Raw genomic sequence first — 15,040 nt, 5'->3', positions numbered from 1 at the left:
AATAAAAGCAAAAAAACCCCAAATGGGACTTAGTCAAACTTGTAAGCTTTTGCAAAGCAAGGGAAACCACAAGCAAAACAAAAATGACAACCTACAGAATGGCAGAGAGTATCTGCAAATTATGCACCTGACAAGGACTTAATTTCCAAAATATCCAAACAGCTCATACAGCTCAACATAAAAAAAAAAAACACAACAAACCAAAATCATAAAAGTGGGCAGAAGACCTAAATATCATTTCCCCAAAGACATACAGGTAGGTGGTCAAGAGCCATAAGAAAAGATGCTCAATGTCAGAAATCAAAACTACGATGAGGTACTACTCCATACCAGTCAGAATGGTCATCATCGAAAAGTCTACAAATAATAAATGCTGAGGAGGGTGGGGAAGACAAGGGAACCGTTCTATGCTGTTGGTGAGAATGTACACTGTGCAACCACTGAGGAGGCCAGTAAGGAGGTTCCTTAAAAAACTAAAAAACGATACCATACGATCTAAAAATCCCCCTTCTGGGCAGATATTTGGAAAAGATGAAAACAAATTTGAAAAGATTCACACATCCCAATGTTCACAGCAGCACTATTTACAATAGCTGAGATGTGAAAACAACCTAAGCATCCATCAACAGATGAATGGATAAAGATGTGGTACATATATACAGTGGAGTATTACTCAGCCACAAAAAGAATGAAATGCTATCTGCAGCAACATGGATGGACCTAGACACACTAAGTCAGTCAGAGAAAGACAAATATCAAGATATCACTAATATGTGGACTCTAAAAAAATGATACAAAGGAACTTATTTGCAAAACAAACAGACTCACAGATGCAGGAAAAAGGCATGATTACCAAAAGGGAAAGAAGACAGGGAGGGACAAATCAGGAGTTTGGGATTAACAAATACACACCATATGTGTATAAAAGATAAAAAATAAGGACATACTGTATAATACATGGAACTATATTCAGTATCTTACAACAATCTGTAATGGAAAAGAATCTGAAAATGTGTGTGCATTAATACATATCTAAATCACTTTGGTATATACCTGAAACTAACACAACACTGTAAACAACTATAGTTCCTAAAAAAAAAAAAATACTGAGGCCCTAAAGAGTTTTTATAGGATGTTATCTAGTAATAATATCATACTAGGAATTAAAACTGATAAATTTTAAGATTTATTTACAAATAACAAAAACCCATAACACAAAACTGTTACATGTTAACATAATTTTTATAAAAAATATAGATGTTTTTCTTTAAAAAAAAAAAAAAGTGAGAAGCATGGCACTGTTACATTTTTGACAATTTCTTCCACATCTAGCTTACTAGGAGAGAGCTAGATTTTCGTATCTGCTTTGCAGTCACTCTACTAGAGTAACCTATAACATGCAGTCTCTGGAAAACTCTGTACACTCAGCAAAGAATGAGGATGTGACAAAACAGACTGACCCTGAGGACACGTGAAAGGGCCTTGAGGACGTCTCCAGGCCATACTGAGAACCGCTGCTCTAGTCTAGTCACATTTCACATACAAGGAAGTTGAATCTCAAGAAGAGAGATCAACTGAGATCCAAAATGGTAAGGCCTGTTAACAATGGGATGCAGATCCTGGATGGTTTAACTCACTTCCCTAGGTTTACATTCCCAATGAGAAATACACCCTAATGACCTGTCCTGCCTGCTCTAGTTGTAGGAACTGTCAAAATATATTAACAACAACAACAAAAAACGAGGAGAGGAAGAGCAACAAATGTGATAAATTCTCTGTTAGCACTTGAATTAGGATCTCTACTAGAAGTGAAGCACTAAGACAAGTTCTACTGCACTCTCCTCCACACACACTGGTAATGACACATCAATACCAGAGAGATACAGAAAGCGGAATTACCATTTATAACATCAGTAATTATCACATTTTGATCACATGTCTGAAACACAATTCATGACACAATCTGAAAATTTTTCACAAGTACTGAATGAGAAGGTATTGGGTATATTAAGAGACTACAAATAAACTGGCCATCATGTGGGACTTCTCGGGTAAAATGGAGTTGTTTTGAAATTAGATATTTTTCACTCTTTAACAGGACCTTATTTTGCCTTTTATGTATTGGGTTGACCTAAAAGTTCTCTTGGTTTTTAAGCAAAAATAAAAAACACATTTTTCACTTTTACCAAGAACTGAACTGAACAACGTATTCACCATTTTGTTCCACAACCTTCTGCCATTTTTCAGGCAACTTCATAATTCCATCTTCCCAAAACTTTTTATCTTTTTGAGCAAAGAACTGTTCCAGGTGCCTTTTGCAGTCTTCCAGGGAACTGAAATTTTTTCCATTGAGAGAATTTTGTAAAGACCGAAATAAATGAAAATCTGAAGGTGCAATGTCTGGGGAATATGGTGGAGGAATCAGAACTTCCCAGCCAAGCTGTAACAATTTTTGTCTGGTCATCACAGAAACGTGTGGCCTTGCGTTATCCTGATGGAAGATTATGCATTTTCTGTCGACTGACTCTGGACGCTTCTCACTGAGGGCTGCTTTCAGCTGGTCTAACTGGGAGCAGTACTTCTTGGAATTGATTGACTGGTTTTCTGGAAGGAGCTCGTAATAGAGGACTCCCATCCAATCCCACCATATACACAACATCACCCTCTTTGGATGAAGACCGTCCTTTGGCGTGGCTGGCGGTGGTTCATTTCGCTTGTCCCATGATCTCTTCCGTTCCACATTATTGAACAGTATCCATTTCTCATTGCCTGTCACAATTTGCTTTAAAAATGGAACACTTTTGTTACGTTTCAGTAGAGAATCACATGTGGAAATACGATCAAGAAGGTTTTTCTGGCTTAACTTAAGTGGAACCCAAACATCAAAGCGATTAACATAACCAAGCTGGTGCAAATGGTTTTCAACACTCGATTTGGATATTTTGAGTATGTCGGCTATCTCTCGTGTGGTATAATGTTGATTGCTCTCAATTAATGTCTCAATTTGATTGCTATCCACTTCAACTGGTCTACCTGACCGTGGAGCATCATACAGAGAGAAATCTCCAGCACGAAACTTTGCAAACCATTTTTGACATGTCCGTTCAGTCACAGCACCTTCTCCATACTCTGCACAAATCTTTTTTTTTGTATCTGTTGCATTTTTACCTTTCTTGAAATAATCAAGCATAATATGCCGAAATTGTTGCTTTTTTTCTTCCATTTTCAATATTAAAATGGCTACCCCCAAATTCACCAATTTTGATAAGTTTCTTTTAAAAAATGCACATTGCTGTGACAGGTGTCACAGTACAATCTTACAAAATGGTTTCAAATGAAGTTAGAGACAACTCAGCATGACTGTAGTCAGCCTACAAAAACCTAAGTGAACTTTTTGGCCAATCCATTAAAAAAAAAAACAACTCAGTGAATCTCCTTGTTCACCTCTAGGTGACTTCCTTTATATCCTACCAGATGATCCAAATCTTCTTTAAAAGGATCATAGCCTTGTTCCTTTAAACAACGTAGTGCCCAGAAAAGCTGGTCCAGGGGAGGAAATTCTTCCCAAGGAACCCACTCCCAACCTAGAAAAGAAAGATATTAAAGCAATTTCTTCAGTTGAAAGGAAACAAAGCACATTCATTTTGGCTAGTTAACCTGTACTAAGAAAAATTAATTTTAAAAGTGATTTACTACTAATAAAACAAAGTCCAAGAGTGATGCTACACATTAGCTTGGCTATACAAACATAATTTTCAGTGGCTCAGCAGTAAAGAATCTGCCTGTGATGCAGGGTATGTGGCAGGAGCCGTGGGTCAGGCAGATTCCCTGGAGGAGGGCACGGCAACCCACTCCAGTATTCTTGCCTGGATAATCTCATGGACACAGGAGCCTGGCGGGCTACAGTCCGTGGGGTCGCAGAGAGACATGACTGAGCATGCACAGATGCACAGGTAAATGTTTAAATATTATGATACTAACAACAAAAATACAATGATTATTAAGAACACTATGTTCTAAATTAGTTTATGATTACATGTATATATCTATGTGTAATTACTGTTTCTTCCATTAAGCATTTCTCTGCCTATAAAATACAGATATGTAGTTTCAGTCTGGGAAGGCAGGGGACAAAGAATCCATGAACTTGGAACATGTTCTGGAAGGGCTGATCAGTACCTGTGACCACACAGTATGGGGGGTAGTGGGGAGGAGACGTGGTGGAGGAAGAGGGGAGGTACACACTAACCACGTGTTGCAAGATGCTCAATTAACTGAGTCTCCAGAGACCTGAAGTAGCGTCTACCCTGCCTCCTAGAGAAGGAAGCATCTGGACAATCCCTCTAATTATAATCTGATGGCTGGAGGAAAGATGCGGTGACTGGAAGCCTGAAGCAGGCTGTTCAGATCCAGGGCCTGCTGAAGGTGGGGCAGAGTCTGCATGCCTGTGTTATAAATAAAACAAAGACCCCCGAGCCTCTTGTACCGTGGCCAGGTATCAGCTCCCCTAGTGAATTTGGTACAATCCTGCCTTCCCATTCTTAAGGCAGGAATAAGTTTTCTTGTACCCTAGGCCAGCTGAAGGCCTTTGGATCCTTCTTGTGTTTTTCTTCATGTGATATCATGAAAGAAGAAATATGTATTTGGTCTTCATCCCTGTTTCAGGAGGTGGGTGCAGACCAGAAAGACAGAGGAATGACGACAGGTTGGACTTTCAGCCCACCGCTTACCCCTGCTCCACCTTAGTGGCGGAGCGGGGCTGGAGGTTTGAGTTAATCAATGGGCAATGGTTTACTCAATCACAATGATAATAATCCCATCACATAATGATCTTTCATAAAAACTCCAAACAACTGGGTTCAGAAAGCTTCAGAGTTGAACACGTCAAGCTGCTGGGAGGGTGGCGCATCCATGCCCCCTCCCCCATACCTTGCCGAGTTGTTTAAACCCTGTCTGACTCTTCTGCGACCCCATGGGCTGTAGCCCATCAGGCTCCTCTGTCCATGGGATTCTCCAGGCAAGAATACTGGAGTGGGCTGCCATTTCCTCCTCCAGGGGATCTTCCCGACCCACAGATCGCACCCCATCTCCTGCACTGGCAGGTGGATTCTTTACCTCTGAGCCAGCGGGGTAGCCCCAGGAACAAGGTGTAGAACACTGTAAATAAAAGGAAATCAATTACTGTCATTAAAGCTGTCAGAGCACTCAATTCAACACAGAAGGTAACAGATTAGGTGTTTTGCAAGTTAATCATTTTTTATAAAAGAAAGTTCTCTCTCTTGCACAGGTGAGAAAACTGAGTTAGGCACATTAAATGTTTTGCTTTAAAAATCACAGTTTGAAACAAAATTAAACACTAGAAATAAAACTAACACTGAGTACTTACTGTGTTCATCAGGACGGGCCCACTGTAGGTAATAACTCATTTCAAACTTACAACAATCCATCTGAAGTAGCTACTATTATAACAAATGAGAAAAGAGGCCCAGAGACCTAAGTAACTTGGCTCGAGGTCACAAACCTCTTAGTGGAAGAACCAGGATGCAAGCCAAGCAGTCTGGCTCTAGACCCATTCTCTTTCCTGTTCTATCCTTATATCTTCAGAACTTAAGTAGATTTAAATTCTAATGAAAGTATAATTACATTCTAACTCTCTTTATATGGTGACATAAAGTAATCTTCCTTCAGACACATGCTCTTGTAGAAAATGCATTATTGTATATAATTCTCTTACTTTCATTCTTTTCAGGCTCTACATTCTTTGGTTCTGAATCATGAGTCAGGTCTACCTCTCCTTTCATTAAAATAGTGACATAATGGTAATTCTCTTTCTCAATGAAAGAATTCACAACCGAGGCAAAGCGAACATTTTTCAGGTGAAGAGCTGCTTCTTCCCAGGTTTCCCTTTGAGCACATTCTTCCCAGCTTTCCCTGGAAAACAGAAACACACCACCATATTCAATTCTATTTATTCATTTTTTTTTTTAAAGCCATGAAATTCCTGGCTAGAAATTTCCAGTGTAACCCCAAAAGAGCTGTAATTGATTCATGCTTTAAAACAATAAATCAACAAACCTCCTTGGATACTGTTTATCCTGTATCTAGTTCTCTGAAGACCAAAAGGACTTCATATTGAACAACAAAAAATGAACATTTAGCCAGTTCAGCACTAGTTCACTTACCTGGAAGCAGCATGCAACCAGGAGGTGGTCTGATATATCAGTTAAGAGCACAGGCTTCGTAGTTAACTAGACCTAGGTTTTGAGTTCAAAGTTCATTACTTTCCACCTTAGATAAGTAAAAAGATAATGCTACTTTCTCACAGGCTTGTAAGTGTATCAAGAAGTGAGTAAAGTCTTTTCCAGGTGGTTCAGAATTTCAGTTTGTGCCTCAAACTTGAGAACAAAAGGCACTCACAAAAATTAAAATACACTGATTAGTTCACCTTCAACATATGATTGATAATAACTAGATATTGACAGGAACTGATACTCTAAAAAAGTTACAAAAACCTGCATATAAATTAAAACATTTCACTGTACAGTTTTCATATATGAAACAAGATTAAAAATATACAGTATCTCCCTTTAGAAATGGTTCCAAATGGAATTTTATAGTCAGATAAAATATGTATCAAATGAAAACAAGTATGAAAAGAAATCTGTGTGATACAGTTTTTCTAAAAGTAATTTCATATGCCTTCTAGATTAAATTTCCTTGTATTTATGAAGCACTTTAGTATGTGAGATATTCAGCAAAAAAGAATACTGTTTCTCTATCTTTTCTACCTTGACTAGTTCTCTAATTATCTAATCTACCCTCACTCTACCCATAAGACAGACAGATCTTTGGGAAGGGAGGAAAGTTGTGAGTTTTCAGGCTGTAGGAATGTTCCCTTTCTTCCTGATGGGGGGGCAGCTCTGCCCCCAAACCAACTGAGAGGTGCTCCAAGAGAAATAAACGGCCACGGAGACTGGGTGTGACTCTCAAGGAGGCACCGCTGTGTCACCCCAGTCAAAGGCTCAGCTGTGGGGGCACACAGGGCTGCCCCATGCCTCGGAGCAGAGCAACAGCAGGGAACGAGCTCTGGGAGAGTCTGAAGTGCACCCCGTGGTGTCAGGGATGCACGTGAACACAACGCTCACCCCCACTTAAAGCATTTGGAAGGTAGGAGATTGGCGAGAACAGCCCACGATGGCTGAGCAGAGAAAATGAGTGGCAGTGAAAGCAACTTGTTTTCTCCGGGCCAAGCAGATGCTGTGAGACTACTGGGGACCCAGCAGAAAGAAAATGTAGCGTGGTGTGCTAACACCAGGAGCTGGTGGCCAGCATCACAAGAAATTTTTAGTCACCTGTGTCGGGGAACTGTGCAGAGCAGAAATCCTTGTAGGACTGGAGGACTTCCAACCAGCCACCAACACACCCTCAGAAAGAGCGCACACGTGAATACTGCACCCAGAGGGCACATGGAACGCAGAGAAAGAAATCAGAAACAGGGAGAAGAGGAGGAGGCAGAGAGTGTGCAAAACATGGGCCCGCACCTCCTCTCCCCACCACAAAGGAAATACAAACGCCTGGAAGAGAACCAGAACACCAAAATACTACTTTTATTTTTCTTTTTTAATTTTTACGATGTTGTGTTGGTTTCTGCCACACAACAAAGCAATCAGCCATAATTGTACATCCCCCTCCCTCCATCCAGTTGATGGTGGGACAGGCTGAGACCCTTATGTCTCCTCTCCTCTGTACCCGGCAGAACACAAAGAAACGAGGGACCAGAAATAACTAGACCCATGCACAGCTGGCACAAACTATGAACAAGATTCAAAAACCCAACTGCCACTTGTGAGCTGCCAGGAGCAAAAGCAGGGTACCTCACATGAGCTCTGCACCCAGCACCATCAAGGGGTGTGCTTGTCCGGGCAATTTGATATTTAATCTAGTAATTTTATTAAGTGATAGCTTGCTGCAGCTGCTAACTCGCTTCAGTTGTGTCTGACTCTGTGCGACCCTATGGACTGTAGCCCGCCAGGCTCCCCTTGTCCATGGGATTCTCCAGGCAAGAATACTGGAGTGGGTTGCCATTTCCTCCTTCATGGGATCTTCCCGACCTGCTTCTGTTATAGCTCCTGCATAGGCAGGCGGGTTCTTCACCACTAGTGGCACCCGGGAAGTCCTAATCACATGCAATATATGCCCTCTCTTTTATCTAAATTGGTACAAAACAGTAAAAACACACTTTCAAGCCAGTTGCAAAAAAAGCTGGGCTGGGTATCACAGACAGATTCTTTACCCCTGCGCCACCTGGGAAGCTCCTTGAACGTTTCTGTTTCTGATGCTGTTTATCTGCTACAGACGTCATCCCTATTCTCACTTTGAGATAGGATGGAACCCTTTCCCCGGGTGCTTGCACCTGGACAAAGGTAGAGACTAAAAATAATGCATGCACAGTTGGGGCAATTAAAGTGAAAGTGAAGTCGCTCAGTCGTGTCCGACTCTTAGCGACCCCATGGACTGCAGCCTACCAGGCTCCTCCGTCCATGGGATTTTCCAGGCAAGAGTACTGGAGTGGGGTGCCATTGCCTTCTCCGGGGGCAATTAAAGACTAACTACAAAAAAGGCTACAAACCTACAGCCATTTGTGAGTTGCTGAGAGCGAAGCAGGGTTACCAGGCATGATTTCCACACACAGAACCACCAAAGGAGCAGGCAGACCACCTAAGATGCACCTCCTGCCCAACCCGCAGATCATGCCTACGCCCCACGCCATTTAGGAACCAGCTCACCACCACCTCTCGCTCCAGGAGAGCGAGCAAGGGCACCTGTTTCTCGTTCTCGCTCCCTCCCTCCGGCTACAGCAGGAGCCCCGACAAAGCTCTGCCTAAATTCCTCCTCTGGCATCTTACCAATTTCTATCGATTAAAGAGTCCAAGAGCCCGGGTGAACCCACCTTCTAGGTCAATCTCAGCCTCTCTTCACCCTTGTGTAGAACTAAACTTTCTCTGTCGGTCTGACACCTCAGAACTAAACTTTGTCTTTCGGTCTGACACCTCAGTTCACAGAAAGTCAAAGCAGAGAGGGAGACCTTAGGGAGTGCTTCGGCGATTTCCCCGTTTTAACGAGGGAGGCACAGAGGCCAAGGGTTTCCGTCAACCATTCCCTTGGTTGGAGCGTTACGAGACTTAACGGGAGCAGGAAAATAACATACCGCCTGCGTTTAAATAGCCAGCAAACCGTGCAAACATCTGAAGGGACAACTACACACTACTCGAGGCCTGTAAATACGCACTTCCGGCCTTTCAAGCGCAAGCAGCAGGAAAAGACAAGTCACAACGCCCAGCCACGTCAGGGCGAGAGCAGCTGACCCCTCGAGGAAAGCTCGCAGGCGGACGTGGCGACTTCTGCGCCCGCCTCGCCCAGAGCAGCGCCCCCTGCCGGCCTCGGGCGAGAAAGACAAACGCGCGAGAAAGGACGCAGCGTCAGCGTGCACGCACGTACGGAAGCACGCAGGAGGGGATGTCGTCCTCTGCGCGCCCGTTTCGTTTTCCCAGTCAGCCAGGCAACTGCTTACCCGAACTCCAAGTGGCCCCCGGGAAGTTGGAAACTGCCGGCTCCGAACGACCCTTTCCTCCTCCCCAGAAGGACGCAGCGAGGATGCCTGCCGCTGGTCACCACGACACCCACTCCGACCCCCGGGCGCCGCCCACGGGACTCCACGTTGGCCGTCATCGCGCGAGAGGACCAGGACGGCCGCGACGGGAAGTGACGTTCGGTTCGCCCCGCCCCCGCCGCTGCTGTCAATCAGCCTGAGCAGGTGAGGGCCTGCAAACCTGACCTCGGCGGTTTGCGTCTCTACGTCTCTGCTGCACTTACGGGTTTCAAATTCTGATGTTTGTTTCTTCCCAGGGGACTGCGCGGCCGGAGTTTTTCGTTTTAAAGAGTGCCGTTTACTGTGGATGTTTCAACGTTCATTATTTATCTACTCAGATTCCGCCACGCGCTTACCAGCCTCCTACTTTTTTTTTTTTTTTTATAAATCTCTGTGCCTTTGCAGATCTTTTTTTTTTTAATGAGCTTCACTACAGTTAACTCATGCTGTGCTTAGTCGCTCAGTCGTGTCCGACTCTTTGCGACCCCTGGCCTGTAGCCCTGTCCATGGGATTCTCCAGGGAAGAATACTGGAGTGGGTTGCCATGCCCTCCTCCAGGGGATCTTCCCAAGCCAGGGGTCGAACCCAGTCTCCCACACTGCAGACGGATTCTTTTTACCGTCTGAGCCACCACGGAAGCCCAAACTCATGCTACTGTATGTATCTCTAATCAGTGCAATATCCGAGCAAGGACAAATAGTACAGAAACACCGTGATACAAGAGTATTAACAAATCATGGGAAGAAAATTAAGGACTAATTAATCAGTTATGCTGGGACGAATTAGTTACCTATTTACCTTTCCTGTTTGCATGGCATGCACCAACAAAAATATCCCAGCTGAATCAGATTTATATGGTTTCTGGTTGAGGAGGATCTTTTTAAAATTTAAATTGTTTTAATTCTAAAATAATGTGCACATAATTTTAACAGGTGGTACAAAAAGTGGAAGAATAACCTTATTTTCTACTTCTGCTTCCATTCACTTTTAATTCTGAGCTGTTATTTCTGACACTTGCTTACATATTTTTAAGTAATATGCTTACACTACATGTTATGGTAAATGAACTGATTAAACATTTTTAAAGCATCTCTCCTTCCACCCAGAAACTCAGCAGCCTTCAGTGTATTGTGCGCAAGAAACATACTCCATGATATTTTCCCAAATAAAAATTGGCAACATATGAAAAGGAGACTATTGATATATCATGACTAAATGGGGTTATTTCCAGAAATACAAGTCTGGCTTAATATTTGAAAACTCAATGTAATTCACCACACTAAAAAAAGGAAAAAGGAAACAAATATGATCATCTTAATAGATGCAGGAAAAAATCTGATAAAATTCAGTACTCATTCAAGCAAATGGGAACCATTAAAAGGGTATCACTTACTGAACTATATGTTTAAAAATGGTTGAGGTGATAAATTTTATGTTATACGAGTTTTTTAAAAAAAATATTTATTTATTTGGTTGTGGCAGCATGCAGGATCTTTTAGGTGTGGCAAGTGGGATCTAGTTCCTTGACCAGGGATTAAGCCTGGGTCCCCTGCGTTGGGATCTGGAGCCTTAACCATTGGACTACTAGGGAAGTCCCAGACATGATATTAAGTAGTAATAATAATAATAAATGCCAGCAGAACAATGTGACATACAAATGTGAAAAGAAAGAGCCTTGATCTGTATCTGGCACCATATCTAAGAAGTCATACTTCTTAGGCTACCAGGGCTTCCCTGATAGTTCCACTGGTAAAGAATCCCCCTGCAATGCAGGAGACCCTGGTTGGATTCCTGGGTCAGGAAGTTCCCCCCGGAGAAGGGAAAGGCTACCCACTCCTGTATACTTGGGCTTCCCTGGCAGCTCAGTCTGTAAAGAATCCGCTGCAATGCGGGAGACCCGGGTTCAATCCCTGGGTCGGGAAGATCCCCCGGAGAAGGAAATGGCAACCCACTCCAGTATTCTTGCCTGGAGAATCCCATCAACAGAGGAGCCTGGCGTGCTGCAGTTCGTGGGGTCGTAAAGAGTTGGACACGACTGGGCGACTAAGCACACATAACAAAATGGATTAGACCTACATAAAAACAGCTGAAGGTATAAACTTTCTAGAAGAAAATATAAGAGAAAATCTTTGTGATTTTGAGCTAGGCATAAACTTACTAGATGTGACACCAAAGACATGATCCATAAAAGAAAAATTGTTAATTTGGACTTCATCAAACTTTAAAATTTACTCTGCGAGACATTGCTATGGACTGAATTGTTATTTTCCCACAGACATATATTGGAGGCTAGCCCCCTCAATTATCTGATTGTGGAGGCTTTCGGAGGCTTGGATTCCCTGGTAACTCAGATGGTAAAGAATCCACCTGCAATGCTGGAGATCTAGGTTCAACCCCAGGGTTAGGAAGATCCCCCGGAGAAGGAAATGGCAACCCATTCCAGTATTCTTGCCTGGAGAATTCCATGGACAGAGGAGTCTGGCAGGCTGCAGTCCATGGGGTTGAAAAAAGTCTGTACATGACTGAGTGACTGTCATTCACTCACTTAGGAGGCTTAGATGAGGTCATAAAGGTGGGATCCTCATGATGGGATTAATACCTTTATGTGGGGTATAAAGAGAGCTTGAGCCCACTCTCCACACCATGTGCAGACAGCCAGAAGGTGGCAGTCTGCAAGCCAGAAAGAGCTCTCACCAGATACTGACTCTGCTGGCGTACTGATCTTGGACTTCTCAGGCTCCAGAATTGTGAGAAATAACTGTCTGCCGTTTAAACCACCCAGTCTATGATATTTGATTATAGCAGCTGATCTGCTAATACAAATTGTTTAAGAAAACGAAAAGACAAAATATAGGCCTTGGAGAAAATATTTGCAAAGCATATTTCTGCTAAAGGACTGGAACAAGAATATGTAAGGAATCCTCAAAACCCAACAAAAAGCAAACAAGTTAATAAGTAAATAGTCAAAAGAATTGAAAATATTTGAAATATTTGAAAAGAATTGAAAATATTTCACCAAAAAGAAATATGAGTAGCACATAAGCACATGAAAAGATGCTCAAGTCATTAAAAAACTGAACTACACTGAAGTGCCTGTACACATCTATTAAAATGAAGTGCCTGTACACATCTATTAAAATGAATAAGATTAAAAAAAAAACCAACCATTGGTATTACCAAGTACTGGTAAGCATACAGACTAATTAGACCTCTCATACATTGTTGGTAGGATTGCAAAATGGTACGAAAAGTTTGGCAGACAACTTATTATTTCATATAATGTTGATGTTCATATATATATTTGATATATATATAACATATAATGTTCATATAATATTTCACATATGCTTATCACACAACCCAGAAGTTCCATTCTTAGATGTATACCCGAGAGAAATGAAAACTTATGTTTATTCAAAGACTTGTATGCAAATATTACAGAAGCCTTATTCATAATCATCAAAAACTGAAAATAACTCAAATGTTCTTTAACTGTGATTAGATAAATCTACTACAGTATGTTCATACAATGGAAAATGACTCAGCAGTACAAGGAACAAACAACATGGATGGATCTCAGGTGAAAAAAATCGGATATAAAAAGCTACCTGCTGTTTGGATCCATTTGTATGACACTCTGGAAGAGGCAAAGCTATAGACACATAAAACAGGTCACTTTTGGCCTGGGGCTGAGGGTGTAAAGAGGTTGAGCACAAAGGGACCTGAGGAATTTTGGGGGGTGAAGCAACTGTCCTGTGTCCTGATTGTGGTGGTGGTAACAGGGCTATGTGTTCGTCAAAGCTCAGAACTATACACTAAAATAGGTGAATTTTGTTTTATGTATACTAAATCTCAGTAAATCTGACTTAAAAAAGCATAGTGCGCTTTGGACTTGAAGAAAGGAAAAGTCAAGATGCAATTCACCAATCGTAAGATTCAAGATCTTACAGAGCTTGGGACTTCCCTGGTGGTTAACTCTGCACTTTCAATGCAAGGGGCAGTGTTTGATCCCTGGTCGGGGACCTAAGATCCCAGATGCTGGTGGCTTAGCAAAAAAAAAGACATTTCAGAGCTAAACTGCTCTATTAACAATACCTGAAGTTGTCATGCTTGTGGGTGGTGTTGTGGAAGTGATGACATCTCCTGGAAAGCTAGCGTTACACTGGAGATAAGGGGAGGCAGTTTCCTCTGCTCACTGGGCCTTAGAAGATTCAGGGAGCCTGAGCTCTGGTGGGTGATGTTCACGGTCACAGGCATTCTTGGTAAGGAGGGTAGCCTACTCCTGAAACACAGTAGGAAGTCTGGGCTAATAGGAGTGGGTAGGTGAGAAGATTCAGAAGAAGTCACAGTTAGTAGCCGGATTGGGGTTTACCTTTGTTCTGTGCCTGGTTTTGTCCAGCTCTTTGCAACCCCATAGACTACAGCCTGCCTGGCTTCTCTGTCCATGGAACTGGCCAGGCAAGAATACTGGAGTGGGTTGTCATTTCCTCCTCCAGGGGATCTTCCCGACCCAGGGATGGAACGGCTCTTTTGTTTCCTGCATTGGCAGGTGGATTCTTTACCACTGTGTACCTGGGAAGCCCGAAGTTTTCCCTTACTACGCTGTAATTTTGTTTTACTATCCTGAAGCCTTCAATAAAGTCTGGTTATACGTTACAGCCTGGTCTTAACTTGCCTTGAAGAGTTAGGATGGGCCTGAGTTTACCCTCTATGAAGGAATAAAGAAAAAAGAAGGGCATCAGGCCAGAGAGCTTGGAGAGAGCATCAAGTGTCAAAGCCATTTGATCAAAGTCTTTGATCTCCCTTCTTATGTACTCAGAGCTGTAATTAACACATAAGTGCCCTATACTTGAATACTTGAACAAAAGCTACTGTCCACATTATTATTTAAGCAAACTAGAAAAAAAATTTTCTCAAAATCTTTATGCTGACTGACATGAAATACCAATGGTTATGAAAGGAAAAAGGCACCGACCTGATGTTTAGGGATCCTGCAAGAGAAGCGTAAATCAGCCCACATGGATGTTACTTATGCTAATTAGCAATCCACATCCCACAGTTCCTTTCTGCAGGACCGCCAACCCATTGAACAGGGCATACCAATAGTTACTGCAGCATTAGAACTTGACAGATCTTATCACTGCATCTCTTCTTAGCTTACCTAGCTTCTCAGCTGAAGGGTGAGGCTCTCAGGCACAGAGGACTCCCATGCCCAGTCCCAAGACTTTCCTGGGAGGGCACACATCTCCTCCCACCCGTCCAGGCAAAAATATTGAATGCCCACCATGGAGGGTGCTGGAAATCCCCCAGACTGATTATTTTGTCCAACTTTAATACATCGTTGTTTTAATGAAAGCCTGTTTATTTTCCTTACATTTTTAATTTATTTAT

General features: G+C 42.4%; 1 protein-coding gene across 3 annotated transcripts; it reads right to left on the bottom strand.

Moving 5' to 3' along the window:
- Positions 1–1,901: 1,901 nt before the first annotated feature.
- On the bottom strand, positions 1,902–9,744 carry NUDT15 (nudix hydrolase 15). Of its 3 annotated transcripts, none has more exons than XM_061133461.1 (4): positions 9,572–9,744; positions 5,735–5,931; positions 5,116–5,157; positions 1,902–3,584 (listed from the first exon to the last, which is right to left on the bottom strand). In XM_061133461.1, exons 1-4 carry the CDS (start codon positions 9,727–9,729, stop codon positions 3,424–3,426), a joined length of 558 nt encoding a protein of 185 aa, XP_060989444.1. In that variant the 5' UTR covers positions 9,730–9,744; the 3' UTR covers positions 1,902–3,423. The 3 variants fall into 3 exon arrangements, with proteins under 3 accessions (XP_060989444.1, XP_060989446.1, XP_060989445.1); XM_061133463.1 differs by lacking the exon at positions 9,572–9,744 and adding an exon at positions 7,353–8,658; XM_061133462.1 differs by lacking the exon at positions 5,116–5,157.
- Positions 9,745–15,040: the final 5,296 nt, after the last annotated feature.

This window comes from Dama dama, chromosome 30 (assembly GCF_033118175.1).
Source record: "Dama dama isolate Ldn47 chromosome 30, ASM3311817v1, whole genome shotgun sequence".
In the NCBI taxonomy this organism is placed as follows: Eukaryota; Metazoa; Chordata; class Mammalia; order Artiodactyla; family Cervidae; genus Dama; species Dama dama.
This window is presented reverse-complemented; position numbering and strand designations above follow the sequence as displayed.

Bases quoted from the DNA above. Each gene is read 5' to 3' on its own strand.
- NUDT15 (XM_061133461.1), bottom strand. From the start codon at position 9,729: ATGACGGCCAACGTGGAGTCCCGTGGGCGGCGCCCGGGGGTCGGAGTG. The intron at 5,932-9,571 runs GTAAGCAGTTGC...TCTGTTTTCCAG, and splicing joins GGGGGCCACTTGGAGTTCGG to GGAAAGCTGGGAAGAATGTG. The intron at 3,585-5,115 runs GTAAAGAATCCA...TTTCTTTTCTAG, and splicing joins GCTACCCCGCTGGCTCAGAG to GTTGGGAGTGGGTTCCTTGG.